We start from the raw sequence: 24,145 nt of genomic DNA on the forward strand, positions 1-24,145 counted from the left end.
TACGGTGATATTATTGATGTTTTCTGTTGATTTTTATCTTTATTATAGAGGATTTGTTACTCTTTAGAGAAACATAGGGTAACGGACCTATTTTGAACCGCTTGAAGAAGTTGCCGATGCTACTTCTTGAAATATAAAAGTACATGTTACAATTTGTATTGCTTTATCCGAAACTTATAGTCGTTTGTTGCAATGTCACAAGATTTTAGCCAAAAAAAACTTGTTTCTTCAATAATTACTCTGGTTGCGTTTGGACCACCTTTCTATTTTGAACCTGTTTCTTGTGACCTATTTTTAACCACTCTTTAAATAATCGAACATTTTTTTTTTAATTATGCTATAGTTTAGCCATTTTTCTTGATGGCCATATTCACAGAGGCCGTGGAGTGGAAGGCCAGCCAGGCACTGAAAAAGTGGTGAAATTGGGAAAGATAAGCCAGGAGCCTGACTAATAAGCTCATATATTTAATTCCTTACAAAAACAAACCAAACCGTGGTCAGTAAATCTTCAAAGCCATTAAAGGTTATTTGAACCTACCAAAGCCGTTCAAATCATCAGAAACGGGCTTCTGAAAGTAAACAGTCCCAAAAATCTATTTTATTTTCAAAATACTTATAACTTCTGACAGCGTTTCTGTTATTTAAACATTTCATTGATGTTTGAAATCTTTCCGACAATGTATAGACATGTTGAAGTCCAATGAAAGGTTTGACCCATATATCAGATCTTTCGGTAGTAAAAATTTTATTTAAAAAACGACATCAAATTTTGGCTTTGCTTAGCTGTATTTCGTATACTGATGAACTTATTTTCAAAACTCAAATTTTAATTTTTTGTCGTTAATTTGATCATTATTTTCATAGAACATACTTGGTCTGTCAAATTCCCAGTTCTTCAGTATATTGGAATGATGATAAAGTTTTTGAAATGAGCACTTCGGGTCACATTGACCCGAACAGCTTTGGAGGACTAAGAAAGATCGAGTAACCTATTGACGATTTGCAGCTCGAAACGACACCCAGAGGGCACTGTGATCCGAATGATGGTTGATAACGATTCATGTGTCAAAACGCGTAGGATTTTTTGAAAACAGCAAGCAATTTTAAAATTTCGGTGTTGAATGCGATATTTATTGAGAGTTTTTTGGAGAGTAAGGTAAGAAAAGGTGAATATTGTTATCTTTTAAAGTTTTAAACCCAGTTCATTGTTCAAATTTTTGGTGGATTTCAAATCTCCGGAAAAAATCTCATAGTCTCATACTAAAATTTGTAATTTTGAGAAAGCGAGAAACTAAGTATTGATAGCTGAACGTCCAGCAAATTTTTCTGCGATAAGCTACAAGTGTTGACTAATTATGAGTCATTCAATACTAACCTCAAAACACAATTTTTTGCTAGCTCCATGGCTCGTAGCTGTATTGCCGGTACCGAGGCAATGAGTCAGGCGATTTCTGATGGACGACAAAACTTATGGATAAAACCTTATTTCAAAGAAATTCCAGCGTTTCAATACTGTACCATGTCTGCTCGTGGCAAGGTCCTGAGTATATCAAAGTATGTATTTGCTGGTTGTTTTGTAAAAAATATAATGATTTGCCAAGATTCTGCTCCTTTGGAAACAAACAACAATTTTCAAAAATCTTCGGTTTTCGCTGTTTTTAAAAGCCTAAAAAGAATAACTTGTATGTACCTTTCGCAATCTGCGATCTATTTTAACTGACTATACTTTAAATTCAATCTCATGCTGATTTTAATTCAATATTGTCAGATTTTGCCAGCAGAAATTTCATCAAAAACGCTTTTAAAGGGGCTCAAAAATAATCAAGTTTTGTTAATTTCGAAAAAAGCTGTATCCACAAAATTGTCCACAGTTTCTTTTAAAAGAGAAGTATTGGATCGAAAAGAAGTATAAATTGAAGAAGGAGGATGAAGCCATCTCAAAATACAGATTAGAAGAAGAATAAGTTGGAAAAACTGATCAACAACATTACTGAAAAAAGTTTGCGCCGACACACATTGTAGCATTTTTTCTTACAAAAACTAAAAATAATTTTATCAAATTTTTTCATATTCTTCATAGAAAGTTTTTTAGATACACGCATTCGTAACTGTCCCATTCCTGAATTCTCTAAGCTTTAGTTATGAGCTTTGCTGGGGCAGGAAAATTCAAATATTTTCCTTTGAATGCTTATTCATTAGAGTGCCCCAAATGACGTGACATTTGAAAAAGGTATGCGCTGCAGGCTTAAATTGATCCTAGGCCAAGTACAAGATCTCATGCCAAATTTGGGCCAGATCGGATCACGGGAAAGGGTCGCTCAACGAGCTTAAAGTTTTTATGGGATTTTGGAACATTTTGTTCGAGAGGAACACGAAAATCCAGTTTTTCATGAATAACTTTGGTTCCCTTCGGCCGATTTCTTTTGAAAACGGTTGTTTCTTAAAGCTTAAACTATGACAAACATTTCATCCACAGACTGCTTTTCAATTCAAGTTAAGTCCCAAAAGTTATAAAGCTTCAAAAAATAGTTATCTTTTTTAAGGGTGAATTTCATCACTATTAATGAGAGTCACTTCTTCGACCATTTTGACGCAGCATTAACAGTGATGATATCACCCTGAAAAAAGTTACCTCAGTTTTAAAATTTAATAACTTTTTTATCATAAGTCGAATCGAAAATGCAGTATTCGGATGAAATATTTGTCGTTATTTAAGATTTAAGAAAAACTGCTTTCGAAAGAAATCGGCAATGGGACCAAAGTTATTCATGAAAAACTGAATTTTCATGTTCCTCCAAACAAAATGTCTCAAAATCCCAAACAAACTTTAGGCTCATTGAGCGATCCTTTCTCGTGATCCGATCTGCCCCAAATTTGGCAAGAGCCCTTGTACTAGGCCTGCAGCGCATAACATTTCACAAGCTTGAAATTTCTCATACAAACTTGTGGCAGTCTATTATTCATCCTATCACGAAAAATATTTGAAACAAAGGTTTCCAGATAGCCGGATTTATCCGGCCTTACCCGCATATTTGACACGAAATTTGACCAAATTTGCCCAGATATCGGCCGGATTTTTTGGTTGTACATTTTGAAATCAAATGCCCGGATTTTGATTGGTTTTTTTGATAAAATTGTCCGGATTTGTCCGGTCAGGATACGTCCGGAAAAAAATTTCTGGAAACCTAAAAGTTTAAATAAACTCTTGAAAACGTTACTTAAAAAATTTTGCAAAAATCAATGCTGCTGCTTTTTAGACCCCTAGGATTTGATAAATTCAAAAATGACCTCAAATCAACTCAGTCGTATAGTGCGTATACAAACATATATAGTCCAACTCATCTTTATATATTAGCTTAGATTAGCTTAGCTTGATTGACTACTGAAACTAGGCCTTCGACTAGCTCAGGACTCCAGCCAATCTCAGGTCGGCTCGTCGTAGCTAGGAATTACTTACCAACCTGTTCGACCTTGATTCCTCCCACCCAGTTATAACCCGTATTTTCTTCCTTTCGGTGTACGCAATAAAATTGACAAAATTTGAAAGGGCAAGCAAAAGTCTTATATTCAAGGTAAATTAAAAATGGAACTTTGAGAAAGCTACTATATTTATTCTCAATCGCTCGACTCACTACTGTTTACCTCGTGCTGCAACACTGCTTGGATGTGGGACACGTCGATGCCGGGAAGTTCGCTGCCGGTGGTACCACGTGTACTGGTTCCGGAATACAGCCGGGGTTGCCCGACGCCCTGGGTGCGTCGCCTGGGTGTTTTGCCGGCCTCGGGGTGGCGCTTGGTGTTTACGCCAGGCCTGGGTTCCTACCCAAGACCTAGTGTGAAAACCGCAGTTCTCACGATGGGAGTCCTAGCCGTATGTTGACGGACGGCCGTGTTCTGAGCCGTATGGTGACGGACGGCTGTTCGACCTTCTTGGGGACGCGGGGGACACTTATTTTGCTTACAGTGTCCTTCTGGTATGCACTTTAGGCACTTTTTACTTTTAGGCACTTTCCACAACCAAGGTCTAAAATAACGGCTGACACCTGGTTGGGCGGGGAAGGTTAACAAGGCGTACAAAAATTCGCGCACTATTTGTCGAACGACACTGACGGACTTCGCGTTCCCCAAGGGAAAAAGAGGCCAGCCCATTGGTGCGTCGGCCTTTTATTAACTCCCCCGGTACGACCAATCGGTGGCGTCGACGATCCTGATTGGGCCACGTCATCCCCTTGGTGTTTCCGCATGTGGCGCGGATTTCGTATGCGCGGATGGTGTCTCGGCTAAATGGGTTGGCATAACAGTAGAGTCGCCCCTAATCTGCTACACTGAGAAAATACCTGCCAAATTCCTATTTTCCAAAACCCAAAATTAACTGCCCACAATGAATTTATTTATATTTAATGTATATAATAATAGTTTTTTTTATTGCGTAAATATTTACATTTACCTACATTTTTGGTTTATCAGGGCAAAACTGCCACCGAAATCATAAAATGCAGGTATGTAACCGAGTAGGAGGTTACAATATCCACCTCTCCGGAGAAAAAGGGCATAAATTATTATGAACCCTTTTCTGTCTATCAGTGATTACACAAGAACTCAAAAATAATCCGTTGTTTCCAAAGCCATAGATATCTGGAATTGTGAAACGTAGTTTTTTCATTTATCCTGATTTTAAAGTTTGAAGCTCATGATGTGGCTACATCTTTGCCCTCTTTTATTTACTTCTCAAATACGCTCATTACATTTCATTGGTGTAATTATTGGATTTTATTCTTTCTGTGTTTTTATTCTTTTTCTTTTTTTTTTTGGTTACTCTAGAACAAACAAGAGTTAGGCAAGACTTCAGTAATTCGGGGTCATATATGTTCATCGTCATTTCTGACTCCATATCTATTTAGAGGGTCAAAACTATGTTTGATACCTTTACTGACCATCAGCGGCACTGGGCCTCCAGTCTCCAGCGAACACGTCCGTCAAGTCAACTTCATTTGTCTAGAGCTAAAATACTCAATGTGTGAATAAGAACTAGCGGCAAATTTAAAAGAGGAAAAAACAGTTATAACCAGGATATGTGTGATGTGGAAGGCAGATAGTTTACTCCCTAATAATTACTCAAGTTACCCTTAAATCTACAAAGTGATCCTTATCCTATCCTACGACTATTTGTTTTTCTTATCCTATCAGTATTTACAAAAGAAGTTGCAGTATCGAATGAATTCAGCAACAAAATTCTAAATTATTATAAAAAAAATACTAAAAAAAAATCATAAAGTAAAGTAATATGTACAAATTAAAATAAAATAATAGAAAATAATGAAAAATAAATGGTAGAAAAAATAAAAAAAATGGAAATAATATTAAAGCTTCAATTTCAATCCAGCTTTAAATAAAATAAAACTAAAAAAAGAAAATGGATTTATTTACAAAGATATGTACAAAAATATTTCAACTCAATTTAATTCTCTAGGCTCAACCTGGCTTGAGGTGAGCTGCTGGCCACACCCCCTCCTCAATTCGTACGAAGAGGATCCGACTTTGGATAGGATTTTCGCGGGAAGATACATTGCTCCGTATTTCGCGTTGTAATTCTGAGCTGCATTTGACTGTCTCATATTCCGATAATAGACCTCTTGTCCTACCTGAAACGCATTTGCGTGTACGCGATGACGAAGGTTATATTGATTTTTTCGAATTTCATGTGCTGCCTTAAGGTTTTTCTGAACGAGTTCGAAGACACGATCGAACATTTCTTTTTGCTCTTGTGAACGACTCTCCTGTGTTTGTTCAGATTCTTCTGATCCTACCTTGTGATCTGATCCCGTAACGAACATTTCGTGACCGTGCGTGACGAAAAAGGGAGTGAATTTGGTAACTGTGTGAACGGAGGTATTAATGATGGTTTCTATCTCTGCTAATTTGGTGTCCCAGAGTTTCTGGTCGTCTTTGACATAAGTCCTAATAGCCGCATTCACCGTGCGGTTAACTCGCTCGACAGGATTTGCCTGCGAGTGGTACTTGGCATTTAACCAGTGTCGTATTTTGAAGCGATCTAATACCGATTTGAATTCTTTCGATAAAAAGCATGAGCCGTTATCTGTGATGATAACCTCGGGAGTGGAATTGCGAAAGAACCATTGATTTCGAATGATCTCACAAAGTGAGCTACTGTCGGTTCTACGCATGGGGCTTAACATAATCCACTTGCTAAAAAGATCCAACACTACCAATATGTATTGGTAACCCTTTTTACTACGGGGGAGGGGTCCTATAAAATCGATTGCTATAATCTGCCACGGATGCGTAGTGATCCTTTGCTCACCCATCAGCGGAACTACCGGTACACATGCTGCCTTAACCCCTTTACACGTGGTGCAGCGACTGACATAGTCTTTGACTTCGATTGCTAATCGTGGCCAGAAGTAACGTTGTTTGATGCGTTCCGTAGTTTTATCTACGCCTAAGTGCATCGCTTCGTCATGATTCTGACGAATAATTTGCTCACGATCATCAGGGGAGGGAACAAGTTTCCACTCGAATCGGTGGTCGAAGGGTAAGTTAGGGGTGGATACGAATTTGAGTAGCTGACCGTTTTCTACGCGAAAGTCTACGTAGTCATCTGGTGACTCCGAAACCTTCTGCAACATTTCCGTGTACCACTGAGAAGTTTTTCGAGTAGACACTACTGCGACGCTTCTCGACAAAGCGTCGGCCACAACGTTCTCTTTTCCCTTTCGATGGCGTATGGTAACGTCGTATTGTTGTAGCGTCAAACACCAACGACTACAACGCGACGCAGTTTTCCACTTAGTGGTCATTATGTGTGAAAGAGCTGACGAGTCAGTTATTAAGGTGAAATGACTTCCCTCGACATAGCATCTAAATGCTTCTATTGCGAGAAGAGCAGCTAACGTCTCTTTCTCGCACGCGTGGTAGTTACGTTGAGGCGTAGTCAACTTATGGGAAAAGTAAGCCACGACGCGTTCTGTACCGTCGTGCTCTTGGGTGAGTATCCCTGCAACAGCGACGTCGCTAGCGTCGGTCTGTATGCAAAATTCTCGAGAGAAGTCAGGGCTGACAAGGATTGGGGCGGAAATGAGTTTCTCTTTAATTGAACTGAAAGCTTCTTCTGCGCTTTCGTTCCACGCTAGTGTTTTACTTTTTGTTTTTAGCAAATCTGTGAGGGATGAAGTAATACCACTAAAATCGTCTATAAAACGACGATAATAATTACACATGCCAAGAAAACGGCGCAATTTGGTAAGTGTGGTCGGTCTTTCATATTCTACGATCGCTCTAACCTTTTCGGGGTTGGGACGTAGACCATGAGTCGACAATAAATAACCAAGAAAAGGCAATTCTTGCACTCCGAACTTGGATTTTTGGATGTTGATGGCTAAATTTGCTGCTGATAATCTGCGCGCTACTTCCTTGAGTAGCCTCACGTGCTCGTCGAATGTCTCACTTACGATGACCATATCATCTAAGTAGACGAACACGTGAGGTTCTAACTCGCCGTGTCCTAGAATGGTGTCCATAAGATACGATAAAACCATGGGGGAATTTACTAAACCGTAGATAAGGCGTGTAAATCTGAACATTCCAAGACCCTGAACGCAAAACGCGGTATATCGTCGAGACTCGGGGTGTAGTGGTATTTGGAGGAAAGCTTCTGAGAGGTCGATGGTACTCAGAAATTGCGCTCGCGGCAACTGCCCTAATATTCGACCGGGATGCGGTAACGGATACGCGTCGCGAACTATTCGCTCGTTCAATTTTCGCGCGTCGAGACATAGGCGGACCTTACCGCTCGGCTTGATGACGGGGACAATATTTAGAGACCAATCTGAGTGACATCTCTCAATTATTCCGATTTGAAGTAACCGATTAACTTCGTCGTGCACTTTTTGCTGAACTTTCGGCGATAGGGGGTACGGATATTGACGGATCGCGGGTTTATTCTTCCAAATTTCCTGAATCTCGATTTTATGCTCGAGTAAGTGTGTATGCGTAATTTCGTCCGGGACTGCAATTTTAAAATAAGATTTGACCGATTCTAATTCATTCAATTCGGTTTCCGATAATGTACACGGCATTTCATTCAACGACGCGGAGTTGGATTCGATAGCAGCGCATTGATTCACGGTTGGGATAATATTGAACTCTTTCCAAAAGTCCATGCCTAAAATACATTCCAAAAATAAATCTTCTACAACGAGCGTGGGTAAAATTTTCATTTTTCCGTCGAACGAATACGGAATATAAATTTTTCCTAAAATTGTTAACGGTGTTCCACCGGCGGTCTTCAATTGAATGGGAGTACTCAAAGGTTGGAGTTTAGGGTGGTTCAATTTATCATAGATTTTCCGATTGATCAGGGACAAATTACTCCCTGAATCAAGTAAACCTTTGACGGGAAGGTCATAGAGTTTCACGTAACCGTAGGGACGATTATCTTCGGGTTCGGATAACGAGATTTCTGAGACGTTTTCATTTATATACATTTGATCGCGAGTGGGTTCCCAAAATTCGAATGGGGTAGTTAATATTTCGGATGAATTTACGCGCGCGTCGACGATCTGCGGTTTTAAATCGTCTGCAACCCGTTTTTTCGACAGAAGGGACAGTTTTGTGTGTCGAATCCTTTAAATCCGCAAACGCGACAAATTAAACCGCGGCTCGAACGACACTCTTCTAGAGAATGATTTTTGCTTCTACAATAAAGACATTCATCGGAATCTGGGGGTATGTGTGCGGAAATAAGGTCGGCGAAAGATCGTGGTTTCTTAGAAGAACCTTCTCGCGGATTTTCCGAACCAGGGACGGTCTTGGATTGTTTTAGATTACCGGAAGTTTCTGTTTTAGGTTTAAAAGGATTAATTCGATTTGGGTTGTTATTTACAGGTCTATTCACAAAATTGTTGTCCTTTTGTTGCCGCTGATGCTGATTGTTGTTACTAGGAATATTAGTTTTGGGGTTCGATACGGGTGGACTTTCCGAAATCGCATTGGTGAATTTTTCGGAACCAAACATTTTATTATAGAGAGAGAAATTTGAAGCATCCATTTTTCTACCTGCTTCGACTAAATCTTCAATGGTATCGATAACTTGCCATAAAATTTGCCTTTTATAATCCCCTCGCATATTATGTTTAATAACGTTCAATTTTTCTGGTTCACTCATTTGAAAAGTCATAGACCTAAAAAGTTTTTCCATATCAAAGAAATAATCTTGAAACGTTTCGTTTCGCTGTTGACGTCTTAGATACACCCTAGAACGGACAAGAGAATCCAGTTCGGGGTGGACAAATGCTCTTCGCAATTCATTCACTAAATGTGACCAATCTCTGAGCTGACCTTTTGAGCTTAATGACATGAACCAATTTAATGCTGGGCCTGTAAAGAGGTGAAAAGCAGAGTCGAATAATTCCTGCTCGGAGATCCTCTCTGCAAGCGAAAGTTGCTGAACTAGCACCAAGAACTCATTCAAGTTGCTACCTTGATCGTTCCCTGAGTACTTGTTTATCTTCCATTTAGATACTGGGAGAGATTTGTGGCTATAAACTGGCCTCTGTGCCTGCGATTGCTCCTGAAAGTTGTTCGGGTTCAGAGCAGTGGATGGAAAAAACGATGGATAACCGGTGGGATAAATGGTCGAGGTAGTAGGGGCAAAAGATGGGATTTTCTGGTAGACTGAGTGAGCAGGTGCAAACGGATCATTATGGTGTAAAATGTTCTGAACAGAACTGCTGGGATAGATTTGACCATATGGTAAACTATGTGCTGGTAATGCACCTGGATTACTAAAATGAGGTATTGGATATGTCGGGTTCGAATACGTTGATGAGGGCCATGCTCCAGTTGAATTGCGAGTACACGCACTACAACTTGCTGGATAGTTATCTGGGAGAGTGGTTTGTCGTGTGGGCAAATACGCACTAGATGTGGGGATAGACAAAATAGAACTAACAGTGGTCACCACTCGGGGAACTGATACTGAGTTCGTAACCGAGGTAGGTGGATGAAAACTTTCGCTTGAGATACCAAAACACGGCATGCTTGCTGGTGTTGATTGGGGTATGGGAACTCTGGGAACCAATTTCTGAGGATTATTCTCGACAGAACTCTTAAATTGCCTGAGAGCGTAAAGTTCATGTTCAAGAGTTAACATGGTTTCGCGAAGTTCCTGTTTGGGATTTTCGAAATAAGCACTAGTGTCGCAACCTAATCTAGACAAACACTGGGTAATATCATTCTCGATCTCATCGTCTTCTTCTACTTTAGCTTGTTCTTGTTCGGTGTTTATTTTTGATGTGATATTATCAAGTGAAGTTGTAGGGGTAGCGAAAAGTAAATTTAACGTAGTTTGGCCAGGCTGAAGTTTTTCATCGTTATTCCTATAAAAATAAGTATTCAGTAAATCAATTACATTCGTGAAAAGTTTCTTTGACTCTATTTGGATTCGTTCTTCAGGTACATCAAGTAATCGCGATAATCTGACGGCAAGATGAAGCAAAGTTGTCTGGCTTCGAACTAGTTGTGCCGGTTGTGAATTCTTCTCTAAGCTGTTTTTCGAAAAGGTAAGTTTATCTAAGCATATTTGATAATCAATCGCTGGATCATAATTATATTTGATCGAACTAAGTGCATTTTGTAATTTTTCTCTTTTTAGGGTTTCTCGTAAGATCGATTTCTTCCGAGAGGTTTGGGCGCCTTCTTCGATCTGAATTTCCCTGACGTCAAGCTCGTAGTCGAGCTCTTCTTCGTTGAGAAAGTCAACACGAAGATCGAAAAATCGTTGGTGGAGTGTGTCCATCCTGGTTATAGCCTGTGTGCTATTATTATTGCTCATTTCGTGAGCGTGCCGTGAGTGGATTATGAATGATTATGATTATACGCAATATATGAATGAAGGATACCACTATGAAAATAAATGAGCGTTTTATTTAATTATGTTTTGAAAGAAAATCAATCACTCCAATCGATAGCCTCAAAATAAATGAAATTTACTTCGAATTAAGAAAGCGAATCGAGATGAAAATCACATTCGTTTCTATTCTCGCTAATTCACAGAACAAACTATTAGCAGTGAAAGTTAGCGAAATTTTCTCAAATTCAAGAGTAATCACTGTAACGGAAGAAGATCAGTGAGTCTCCCCTAGCTACGAAGAAAATGTGAAGCTAGTTCACATTTTCTTTTTACGAGTAGGCGCCAATTGAAACTAGGCCTTCGACTAGCTCAGGACTCCAGCCAATCTCAGGGTCGGCTCGTCGTAGCTAGGAATTACTTACCAACCTGTTCGACCTTGATTCCTCCCACCCAGTTATAACCCGTATTTTCTTCCTTTCGGTGTACGCAATAAAATTGACCAAAATTTGAAAGGGCAAGCAAAAGTCTTATATTCAAGGTAAATTAAAAATGGAACTTTGAGAAAGCTACTATATTTATTCTCAATCGCTCGACTCACTACTGTTTACCTCGGTGCTGCAACACTGCTGGATGTGGGACACGTCGATGCCGGGAAGTTCGCTGCCGTGGTACCACGTGTACTGGTTCCGGAATACAGCCGGGGTTGCCGACGCCCTGGTGCGTCGCCTGGGTGTTTTGCCGGCCTCGGGTGGCGCTTGGTGTTTACGCCAGGCCTGGGTTCCTACCCAAGACCTAGTGTGAAAACCGCAGTTCTCACGATGGGAGTCCTAGCCGTATGTTGACGGACGGCCGTGTTCTGAGCCGTATGGTGACGGACGGCTGTTCGACCTTCTTGGGGACGCGGGGACACTTATTTTGCTTACAGTGTCCTTCTGGTATGCACTTTAGGCACTTTTTACTTTTAGGCACTTTCCACAACCAAGGTCTAAAATAACGGCTGACACCTGGTTGGCGGGAAGGTTAACAAGGCGTACAAAAATTCGCGCACTATTTGTCGAACGACACTGACGGACTTCGCGTTCCCCAAGGGAAAAGAGGCCAGCCCATTGGTGCGTCGGCCTTTTATTAACTCCCCCGGTACGACCAATCGGTGGCGTCGACGATCCTGATTGGGCCACGTCATCCCCTTGGTGTTTCCGCATGTGGCGCGGATTTCGTATGCCGCGGATGGTGTCTCGGCTAAATGGGTTGGCATAACAGTAGAGTCGCCCTAATCTGCTACACTGAGAAAATACCTGCCAAATTCCTATTTTCCAAAACCCAAAATTAACTGCCCACAATGAATTTATTTATATTTAATGTATATAATAATAGTTTTTTTTATTGCGTAAATATTTACATTTACCTACATTTTTGGTTTATCAGGGCAAAACTGCCACCGAAATTCATAAAATGCAGGTTGTAACCGAGTAGGAGGTTACACTACTCACATCCACCTTGAATCATTGAACCCGAAATGCTCCTTCAGATATGTTTGAATGAAGAGTATTCTAGTATACTCTACGATTAATTTCTAAATTTGGTTTAAAAACAAGTTAATACATTTCGGATTCTATGATCGCAGGCGTGGTTCAGTAGAACAAGTTCCACGTCGCCAATGGTTGCTACTCCGTGATTGACCGAGGCCATCAATTTTGTTCAGAGGTCAAATGAACGGAACCTGGGATTGGCACATTCACTATGCACAAAACTGATGCTCTCTCTTTAAACATCAATAACGGCGTCGGCCACGTCCTAGTAGTCAATAGATAGTTTAGGAAAATCTCTGCATCCTTGCAAAAAAAAAAAATTGGTTGGGAATGTTGGGGGGAAGTAAAAAAATAGGAAACACTTTTGACTAGTGTTATGGTGATAAGTCCAACTCATCTTTATATATTAGAAGATAAACCATGAAGTGGATTTTTTTCTGTCATACGCTTAAAGCTACAATAAAATGAACTAATTACTACTGAGTTAAGAAAAAAATGAAAAATATTTTCTTAACTGTAAAATGACCTTGAAGCTATCAGCTTTCCAACAAATGTACTGAAATTCATAAAGATTTTGAGAAATAGAAAATATCGGCATTTTAAGATCCAACAGGAATTTATTAATTTGTGCTAATTAAAATAAATATTCTCATACGTCCATAAGTTATATTGGGCATGTAATTTTTGGGGCACTGGATACTTTATTGAATATGTTATGCTGTTAACAGTTCTTTGAACATTGGAAAGTCCCTTTCCAAGCGCCTGGAAATTTCATTTAATTGCCTACACTCCAGCCCTCATATCTGGCCCAGTGAGAGACGTATGACTCAATTAGTAAACGATTTTCGCAGGAATGGAATCATGTCATAAGCGCATTCCAACAATTCTGGGATAAATCAACAAACCAATCGTCTAATAGTTACCAAGATTCGCAAAATCATTTCATCGTGCCAGAATTAGTAGCCCTAGAACAGATATGAATTCCAACTAGGTTTCTTACGTGTTGCTCCCCATTCGGTTTATAGCTTTATCAATTTCTCTCGAAGCTCAGATCCATTATCGTGATTGTTTGGATGTAACCGAATCCGTACCTTCTATCATCAGCCCTGCCAGTCCTACACTAATCACTGAAAATGTGCAAATGAAAAGTTGCCAGTAAAACCGGACTACATTTACATGAATTTGTTGGAGGGGAAAAAAAGTTCTCCAGGTTCGAAGGACCCAGGCTGTTGGAGGATAGTAGGTAAACATTCTTTTCCACCTCCTCGTTCATTTCTCTCATTCGAGCCAGTTTACGTGTTCTGTTTCATGTCATGTGGACATACTGCACTTGTTCATTGTATATGGAAAAGCTTGTCAACCACCGTCGAACAACAAATAAAACCAAACATACAAACAGCCAAACAAAACGCCCCACATCCTAGAGCTAGCTACTAGCAATCCGGCAATGTCCTACGGAAAAGTGCGAGGTACAAAGTAAACGCGGAACATGACGGTTTCCAACGCCGGGTTTTGTGATCTCCTGCTGCTGCACATTGCTTTACTTCTGTAGACAGTAGCACTTCACAGGAGCATTATGATCCTCAACCCTCATCAGGATTAGTAGCAGCAGGGTATGCTGGAGCAAACCGCTACCTCTCGGGAGACATACTTTGCCATAATAAAAACTTTTAAATCAATACCAATGCTAAAAATATCCTTTACTAAACTAAATTTCAAGCATCAAAAACGTTGAGGTCGTCTTGTCCCAAAATGCTCTGAAAAGCAGGCCATGAACAGGCACAACATGAGGGAGATGATGGGCGGGATGTTGTAAACCGTGCAAAGTAGGCTGGAAAACAAACACCCCGTTCAGGAGGAAGTGCTGGCGATGGTGACATTTCCTCTTCTTGTCTGCTGCTGGTGTGTCTTTTCGCCTTCGCTCTGTGGCAACTCTTGGCAACCGCGTCGCCATTCCACGGGGCTTTTCCAACCGACCGTCGCGACGCCTTCTTCTAACCACTTGCCATCAACAACTGTGCGGTTTTTTGAATGGGTTTTGATAGATGCGCGCATACAAAAGAGGACTAAATTGAAAAGTTCCTTCCCACCATCCCCTGTTTCCCAGTTTTTCAGAACCCTTCCTTACGATTGTTGACTCAAGCAGCAGGAGTTGAGGATTGTTGGACATTGGTTTGCATTGTTATGTTTACTTGTTTGAGTTGCTTTCCGGTGGTTTTTCGCCGAGTAAAAGTTCTTCATTTTATCCGGCCGAATAACGAAGCTTTCTTCATTAACGAGGCGTAAGATTGATTTGTTTGCGTTGGCAAATTTTAATCGATTAAGAATTGTACAAGGCTAAAATTTTACAGAGATTGAATTTACATCCGTGGGAGCCTCTAAGAGTATTTTTGCAGGAACAATGATTTTTTTCAAAAACTTTTCTGGTTTTATGTGTATCTTCTTTATCGTTCCAACATTGTCAATCAACCTTGTTACAGGGATACAAAGTATAGAAAGGGTTTTGGCTAAATGTTTTGAATGCGAAAATACAAAATTTTGTTCAATGCAAAAATTTCAAAATAAAAAGCTTTTTTTTTTTCAATGTTCCCTTTCAACTTAGTTAATTGTTTATTGCTTAAAATTCAACTGATTGCTAGAATTTTTAACATTTTTTCTATGTAACCATATTTGAACGGCTTGAATGATTTAATAACCATGACGGACTTTTAAAAATCAAAATATATGTATATGAAAGGATATTTACCTACACAAATTTGTGTTACCAATTTAAAGATAGGAGGGACCATTGTATGGAAAATACAGACATTGTAATTTACGTCATATTCTTCTATGATTTCAAATCGGTTATTAACAGATAGCCAAAAACAATGGAACCGTAAGCGATGCGTACCTAAAAGAGATGCACATTGGAACACTTGTGAAGAGATTTCATTAAACGGAGTTACTAGGAGAGCATGTATTACATATGCGCTATTGGCATACCCTTCTCAAAACAAAATACGTCCAAAAGTTCAAAAATACCAGCAAAAATTCAAAACTGATTCAGATTCAAAACATTTGCCTCTGATGTTTTGAACTTGAAACATTTCCGAAATCTGCATCCTATAATTGACTTTGACCTATTTTCTCCCCCTCCCAGATAAATACAACCTCATTTATTTCCAATAGACAGGAATATGAAATAAACGTATCTGGAATGAGTCGCATCGTACGCCGTGGACCAGTATCCAAGTGGCAGTATTCTTTATGTTGCTGCCACACAGCAACAGATACCTGACCTGATGGCCTCCAACAGTTCAGGGCAGTCGATTCTTGATGTGAGAAGGTCCGCGACAACTAGAGCACGAGTAGCATTTCGGTGAACTTGAAGCGTATCAAAGCCTGTGAGACGGCAGCGGTTTCCATAGCTTTTTTTTCCATAGTTTAGGTATCGTAGAGCGTACCGCAAGAAGCGCCACTGGATAGCCCACATTCATTCAGCTCCGTTCTGGTAGAAAGAGCACCAAACAGCTGAAGACAAGGCTTCGGGAAGCTTAGTCAACAACATAGTTTGTATGGGTCTTGAACTCCAGCCGTCGTCGGTCGAGAATGTCGCCCAGATCGTTGCTGTGGTCCTCCCGGATGATGGTTTCGTCTCAGAGGATGTACTCTGCATAAAACATTTACTGTGGTTCAAGGGCTTGCAATTGATGTTAATGGTGTAAAAAAGTTTCAAGTCATCAGCATATGCGAGCTTTTTGCCGCCGTGGAGCAAAAGTACATCACTAAAATAGATCACAAAAATTATCGGTCCCAAATGACTTCCTTGGGGTACTACTGAAGAAGCAACTAACTGCCTAGAAAAGAATTCATCAGTACGAACGAGTAACTTTCGTCCCATAAAAGCATAAACGTTTGCTCTTTGCGATTACAATATTGTGGTTAGCCTTACCGAATGCCTCAGAGAAATCTATGTAAATGGCGTCAATTTGAGTTTTCTTGGCAAAGCTGTCCTGCACGAACGATGTAAAACTCAGTAGGTTTGTAGTCGTGGATCGTTTAGACATGAACTCGTTGGAAAGTGATGCTTGCAAAATGAGAAAACTGGATCCAAAACAACCAGTTCAAACAGTTTGGCGATCGCGCATAGAGCGTAGATTCCACGATAGTTGCTCACATCTCTCTTATCTCCCTTTTTGTGGACAGGAAACATGTGAGCTTCTCTCCACAATGAGGGAAAGATTGCGTTGTTCAGGGAGAATTTAAAAGATGTGTCTGATGGGTCTCAGCAGAGATAGCAAAACACGCTTAAAAGGATGCTGCAAAGAAATTTTCCCAGATGTGAAAATACTAAAAAAAATCATAAATTTCTGGATCAGAATTCGCTGTGTGGCTGTTAAGAAACATGTAGGACGGAAGCCGTTCTTTCTGTTGATTTATTATTCGATTTATGTATTCTTTCGTTACCGGTTTAGATAATTTTGGCAGCTATGCTTTCTGACTGTTTTATAAGCAGAGTTTAGTTTGCGGTATTCTTCCTTAGTGAAGGGGGATTTATGCATGTTTCAGAGTGCCTGTGTCTTAGCCGTCTTCAGCCGCCGCAGTTTTTTAGTGACCCAGAGAGCAAGCAGATTTGTAGCCACGCTACGTTTCGGCACATGGCGATCAATGTAATTGAGAATGTACAAAAAATGTCCCAGCAGCTGCGTTTGGACCAGAAGGATCGAGCTCAACTTCTCATTCGATGAACTCAAGGACGAGGAACTTAAGGAGAGAGCTTCAAAATCCACGTTCTTGAAATCTTGATAGAAGAATGCCGTTTTCTTCACGGAAGCATCTATTTATCCTTGTGACATCGAAAGAGGCCATTAAGACTGGGTGATGTGGAACAGCTTTGACAAGGGAAGCGGGAGCTAAATTAATCATTGGAATCCTGAAACTTTCCTTAACGAAACAGAGGTCGAGCATACGTCCGTTTCTATTTCCGATATTATTTATCTGACGTAAAGTCTCAGCGCTCCTAAGTTGACGCTAGCAGATGCCAAGAACGAAGAACGCACAGTTTCTGGAAACAGAAAGCCACTTCGAGAGGAGTACCATTTTAGGCCGGGCCTGTTGAAGTTGTCGGTGACGAGCATGTCATTCTCAGGAGAATAAATAGAGCTGACTTTAGACAGGAAACGCAATAAGGACTCTGCTAAAACCAAGTAGCCAGAGCAATCAGGAGGCACGTACACTACGCATAGATAGAGTTGGCGATTACTAACGATTACTACTCCAAATTGTTCCAGGAAACGTCTTTGATAAGCAAAGTCGGGAGTTTGGATCGAACGGTAAATAACACCAGTAGTTTTTTTGCTGTTAAGAGGGCTACGATCGCAACGAAATACTGCATAATCAGGGCCAACAATCTGACTGGAGAGGGTACGGTCGTTAAGCCATGTTTTGGAAAAGGCAATGATTTCGTAGCTGGAATACGAGCGAGCAGATAATCGATCAGGCAGAAATTGACACCAACGATGTTCTGGTAGAAAATGCAGATAGAGTAGGCCGATTCAGATGCAGTACCAGAACGAAGATCGCTGCAAAGACAGATTGCATCACGCTGAGAAGAACTGTATATGATATCATACTTGCTTAATAGCTCAAGCTGGAGAACCCCCTCGCCACAGACGAACCCAGGGCCAGGACGACTGTTGACGCTAGCAGGAAACAGAGCGACTGAGTCGAAGGGCTCCGTGGTCTTGCATACGGCCGAAGCAAATCAAACTTTTTTTAACGGTCACACACATAAAAGATCTCAGTGAAACTTCATGTTTCTTTAAATTGATCTAATTTACTTACCACTAAGGCGTAGATCTTTCAAGGGTATGATGACTAGGATCTTGCAATGCTATCCTCTTGGCCACGTTTGACGGCTAACCAGAAAGTTTTTCGATGAACTCCATACGTTTCATACAAAATATGAAGCCAAAAATCACGAACCTGAATCTCTTTAAAAGATTTGAAAACAAAACCACAAGTTTACAAGGACCCAAAAAAATATTTTGACTTCAACCGTTTTTACAGAATAAAAAACAATTCAATTTGTTGCATGTAATTACCCAAACCTGCACTCTAAATGAGCCATCGCCAGAAAAGCCCAATACTCGGCTACCTGATATAGGCAATAATTGAATTGTCCAGAATTTGTTATAATTTTCGTTTCAGCATCAATTATTTTCGATTTCCACGTATAATGAATGTTGAAAACACCTGGTCATACCACATAGGCGGAACCTGAAGCCAAAGTGTATGACAAATTGTTTCATGCTGTGCCACGCATATGTAAGGCCGGATACCAATTTTCGTTCGTTCGAACGGGTTCGTCAATATGCAGCCCTGCCACTTGGAAAACTGCACCCAGGTTGAGCGTCATTTAACACAGGAAGAAAGTCATTAGGCGCAAAAATGTGAAAATGATTTATCCTTTGGAAGAGTGATTATTTTCTCTGTGCCGTTGAAGGTTCAACCTCGAGTGCCATATTGCCGCGCGCGCTCTTTGGGCTTCGGGTAATGAGTTTTCTGTTTTTGCTGCGGGGGTTGGGAAAACATCCTGATTACAGAATAATTTTCTCACTAGCTAGGCCCCCCAATCGAAATCTCGGTCCCGGGTCGGCCGCTCATTTCATCGATGTAAAGCGGAAGCCGTTCGACGGTGCTTTATTAACTAACGTTAGCAGTGCTGATGGTGGTGGGATGATGGAATGGGTGGAAAACTCGTTGCCGCATGAGCTTCATTTGATAGCTCTCGGTGACGTCCTCGTTTAAATGAGATATTTAGCCAATAGGTAGATACATAGATAGGCCGCGAAATTGAATTAATTCCAAAACAATACTCCGCAGCATAGTTGAAAAACAGGAAAACAAAAAACTAACACTCGACATGTTTTGCCTCTTTCCACAGATACTCGAACGAACGCATCCAAGTGACCACTGGCAAAATCAACAACCATGGAATCCTCCAGGTGACAGCAACAAACTATACCTAGGTATTATCGGAGAGCCCTAATAAATGGCATTCGGCTCACTATGATCCCCGAGAGCGTTGGATCCCTAGCATGAGGTACAAAGCGTAATTGGGTCTCGCGCGATGAGCATTAGCAGTAGTAGGCTGTGAAAGCGTCGTAATCAAACTCGCATTGTGTCGGCAGCGACGCACAAACGTTCTCATCATTACACACATACAAACGAGGCAGCGACAAGAGACCACCCCGCATAGAAAAGTACGCGAGATGGACGTTGACAGTGCCTATGACAGCGGAGACTACAACGCCACTGATTACGTCAATCGAACTACGCCCATCTATTCGATTAATCCCGATTTCATCACACAGTGGTAAGTATTGTAACAACAACAACCATTGGATTGGGACCGTGGCGCGCATTTCTGGGTAGAATGATAATAGAGCAGAGTGATTTTCCATCGTCTCGTCACCCAGTAAACAATACATTGTTGAGATTTAAATTGGAAAACTTGTGAACCACGGGTTTGAGTGGAATTGATTTGGAAACCTTATTAGAGATTTCAAAAATTGAATCAATTACCTATGCCTTTTTTTCATTCATTCTATTGACTGAACTTAACATAATTTGAACTAGGCACAATTTTTCCGTATGTTTGGATAAAGTGACACTATTAAGCCTAACCCTTTTCTGATATGAATATATGGATGTAGATAATCAAGATTAAGCTGCAAGACACATCCTTCAAGTATTTGAAAATAATTTTGATTTTTGTGGGGGATCCTATAATTAGGGGGAATAAGGGATAACGAACACCCGAGACAAAATGAGCATTCCTATTTTCTATGGAAGTACTTATTTAAAAAAAAAAAAATTGCATGCTAAAAACTTCTGTACTTCCTATAGTATCTTTCTGTATGGACAAATCGGAAACGAAAAACCAGTGTTGAAGGTTAAATTGCAATTTTTGATAAATTCAGATTGTTTTTTTTTTTAAATTGAATACAAAAAAGTTATATTTGTGATTAATAAATATTTTTACGAATACGTTAACTGTAATTGTTGAAAAACTATCAAATCAACGAATTATTGAAGTCCGTTAAAGGGTCAGAAGAAATTAAATATTGAGTGAGTCTTGAGACCAGTTTGAGCATGTTGTTCACAATTTTAAGCGAGTTGAGAGGACAGCTTGAAATTGAAAAGCGTGTAGAGAGAACAGCCTGAACATATTAACGCGATTTTTCAGTCAGTTGAGAGGACAGCTTAAAATTGGAAGGCGTGTTGAGAGGACAGCTGTTTTGATTACAATTTCAAGCGAGTTAAGAGGACAGCTTGAAATTGGAAAGCGTTTTGGGAGAACAGCCTGAACATATTAACGCAAATTTCAAGTGAGTAAAGAAAACAGATGACAATGAAAGGCGAGTTTAGAGGACAGCCCGAGCGTTTTGATTACAATTTCAAACAAGTTGAAAGGACAGCTCGAAATTAGATGACGACTTGGAGGGACCGTCAGTACATATTGACGCTAATTTTAAGCGAGTTGAGAGGACAGCTTGAAATTGAAAGGCGAATTGAGAAGACAGACTGAGCATTTTGATTACAATTTCAAGCGAGTTAAAAGGACAGCTTGAAATAGGATGGAGAGTTGTGAGAACAGCTTGAGCATACTGTTCACAGTTTCAAGCGAATTGAGAAGACAGCTTGAAAACGAGAGATGAGTTAAGAGGACATTCTGAGTGCTTAGATAACTGTTTCAAGCGAGTTGAGAAGACATCTTTGAATTGGATGGCGAGTCGTGAGAACAGCTTGAGCAGGTTGTTCACAATTTCAAGTGAGTTAAGAAGACAGCTTTAAAATGAAAGGCTAGTTGGGAGAACAGCCTGACCGTCTTGATAATAATTTCAAGGAGTTTTGGGAAAAGCTTGAAATTGGATGGCGAGTTGAGAGGACGAGAATTTCAAGCGAGTTGAGAGAACAGCTTGAAAATGAATGGCGAGTTGAGAGGACAGCCTGAGCGTTTTGTTAACAATTTCAAGTGAACTGAGAGGACAGCATGAAATTGGATGGCGAATTAGGAGGAACAAAATTGGAAGGCGTGTTGAGAAAGCAGCCTGAACACAAGATGAGAGGACATATTGAAAATAAAAGGCGAATTGAGGTTTCAGCCTGAGCGTTTAATAACAATTTCAAGCGAGTTTTGGGGAAAGCTTGAAAGTGGATGGCACATTGGGATGCCCACCAGTACATATTGAAGAGATTTTCAAGCGAGTTGAGAGGACAGCTTGAAATTGAAAGGCGAGTTGAGAGGACAGCCTAAGAGTTTTGATAACAATTTCAAGCGAGTTGGAAGTACAGCTTGAAATTGGATGGCGAGTTGGGAGGACGAGAATTTCAAGCGAGCTGAGAGAACAGCTTGAAAACGAAAGGAGAATTAAGAATACAGCCTGAGCGTTTAGATAATAGTTTGAAGCGAGTTGAGAGGACAGCTTAAAATTAGATGGCGAGTCGTGAGAACAGCTTGAGTACGTTGTCACAGCGAGTTGAGAAAACATCTTCAAATAAAAATGCGAGTTGATAGGACAGCCTGAGAGTATTGATAACAATTTCAAGCGAGTTGGAAGGACAGCTTGAAATTGGATGTCGAGTTGAGATTGGCATCTGAGAACAAGATGGGAGGAACGAAATTGAAAGGCGTGTTGAGAGAGCAGCCTGGACACAAGTTGAGAGGACAGCTTGAAAATGAAAGATGAATTGAGAAAACAGCCTGAGCGTTTGGTAACAATTTCAAGCGAGTTTTGGGGACAGCTTTGAATTGGATGTCGAGTTGGAAGGACCACCAGTACATATTGACGCAAGTTTCAAGCAAGTTGAGAGTGCAGCTTGAAATTAAACAGCCTGAGCGTTTTGATAACAATTTCAAGCAAGTTAGAAGGCCAGCTTGGAATTGTATGGCGAGTAGGATTGACGCGAATTTCAAGCGAGATGAGAAGACCTGCTTGAAAAATGAAAGGCGACGTTTAGATTACAATTTTAATCGAGTTGAGAGGACAGCTAAAAATTGGATGGTGAGTTAGGAGGACCGAAATCGGAAGGAGTGTTGAGATATCAGCCTTGAACATATTAACCCGAATTTTCAAGCTTGAAAATGAAAGGCCGAGTTGAGAGGACAGTCTGAGCGTTTTGATTACAATCCCAAGCGGGTTGAGAAGATAGCTTGAAAATGGAAGGCACGTTGAAAGGACAACCTAAGTACTATTATGAATTCAAGCGAGTTGAGAGGACAGCTTGAGAGGAGAGGACCACTTGAGAAAATTAACGCGAATTTCAAGTGAGTTGAGAGAATAGTTTGAAAGTGATAGATAACAACTAGACGAATACAGTCTAAACGCCTTATCAAATTGAGTGGGTTGAAAAAAACAGCTTGTGATAAGAACGACCCATGGAGTGTTTTGAGGGTAATCTGAATGAAATGATTTAATATCGTAAGTTGAGCTAACAAGAAGAATTAAGAAAGAAGAGGCGAATGAACTAAATATTTAAAGCCTCTATAAATAAATCAATCAATCAATCAAGAATTAAGAAAGTTGAGAAGACGGCTTTGTCAATCTTAGAGCTTTGTAAACGAAATGGAAATGTTTTGTACTCAAAATGTAGGGTTATTGCACTTTAAAAGAAAAATAACAAAAAAAAATCCGGTGTTGTTTTGATGAAATTTGGATTTTTTCGTCGAGTACCACTCATCATAGTTTGGACACCCTATTCGCTGACTTCAGCGGCCATTTTGTTCCACAATCTCATCATCTCCGTTGCATCCCGAGTCGTCCCTACTATTTTTTTTTATTCATTTTCTGCTTGACAATTGCCCAAATTTTTCGATTGGGTGGAATTGATGGCAGTAGGGTGGGTTGATGTCATTTTCGACAAAATCCACCCGTTGTCCTGGTCTTTACTGGTCTTTTGTGAGGTCTTATGTACGGAAAAAAACGTTTTTCAGGCACTCCTTCTTGTACACCATCTTGTACATGTACTTTTGGTACTTGTACTTGTCAGATCAAACACTTTCTTGCAAACTTATCGACAAAAACAATTCGAACGTGCCGAGGAGATCATCCCGACCAGTGGCTTTATAATTTTTTTGGCCAGGAAGCCGCCCAAAATCCTTCACGTACGTTTCGTCATCCATGAGGATGCATCTGAAGTGTTTCGTTAAAACCTTGTTGTATAACTTCCAGGGCCGTCCTTTGGCTTCTACATTTTTCTTCAATGTCAGGTTTGGTTGCTTACTGGCCCGATAGGATCGTATTTCTTCGCACAGATGAATCCTTCTGACGGTGAATCAGTCGGCATTGAATTTCTTGGCGATGTCATAGTCCGACTGCCTTGGGTTCGTCTTGATTGTTCTCAACACCTTCAAATGCAGTTTCCGATCATTAGGTCCACTATAACGCTCGATAGTATGCATCTCACCGAAACGTTTAAGAACGCTGCACACGGTCGATTTGACCATCTTTACAGATTTCGCTTTTTTTGTACCCGACCCGGGTTTTTGACGTGGGTGTCCAAAATTTATTTTCGACTCGCGGCTTGCATCACGTGTAACTTTTTTTGGAACAAAATGAATCGTAATGAAATTTTCAGCACTGATAGAGAAAATATTTCCGAAAAAAAGTACTGTCAAAACAGTCCAGATCCGACTACTAGGAGCGCTATGGTATAATAAACAGTGCGTCTTGATTTAAGAAGATCCATGCTTTACTAT

The 24,145-nt window shown here is 40.3% G+C and overlaps 1 protein-coding gene across 1 annotated transcript in view; it reads left to right on the forward strand.

Moving 5' to 3' along the window:
- LOC129747245 (dopamine receptor 2) overlaps nucleotides 1-24,145 on the forward strand; it is a 361,371-nt gene that overhangs the window by 264,742 nt on the left and 72,484 nt on the right. The window contains exon 2 of the mRNA XM_055741356.1: nucleotides 19,328-19,759. Within this exon, the coding sequence (XP_055597331.1) occupies nucleotides 19,656-19,759 (104 nt within the window). The 5' untranslated portion in view covers nucleotides 19,328-19,655. The remainder of the gene's footprint in view (nucleotides 1-19,327; nucleotides 19,760-24,145) is intronic.

The sequence above is a fragment of the Uranotaenia lowii genome, chromosome 1 (assembly GCF_029784155.1).
Source record: "Uranotaenia lowii strain MFRU-FL chromosome 1, ASM2978415v1, whole genome shotgun sequence".
Lineage (NCBI taxonomy): Eukaryota > Metazoa > Arthropoda > Insecta > Diptera > Culicidae > Uranotaenia > Uranotaenia lowii.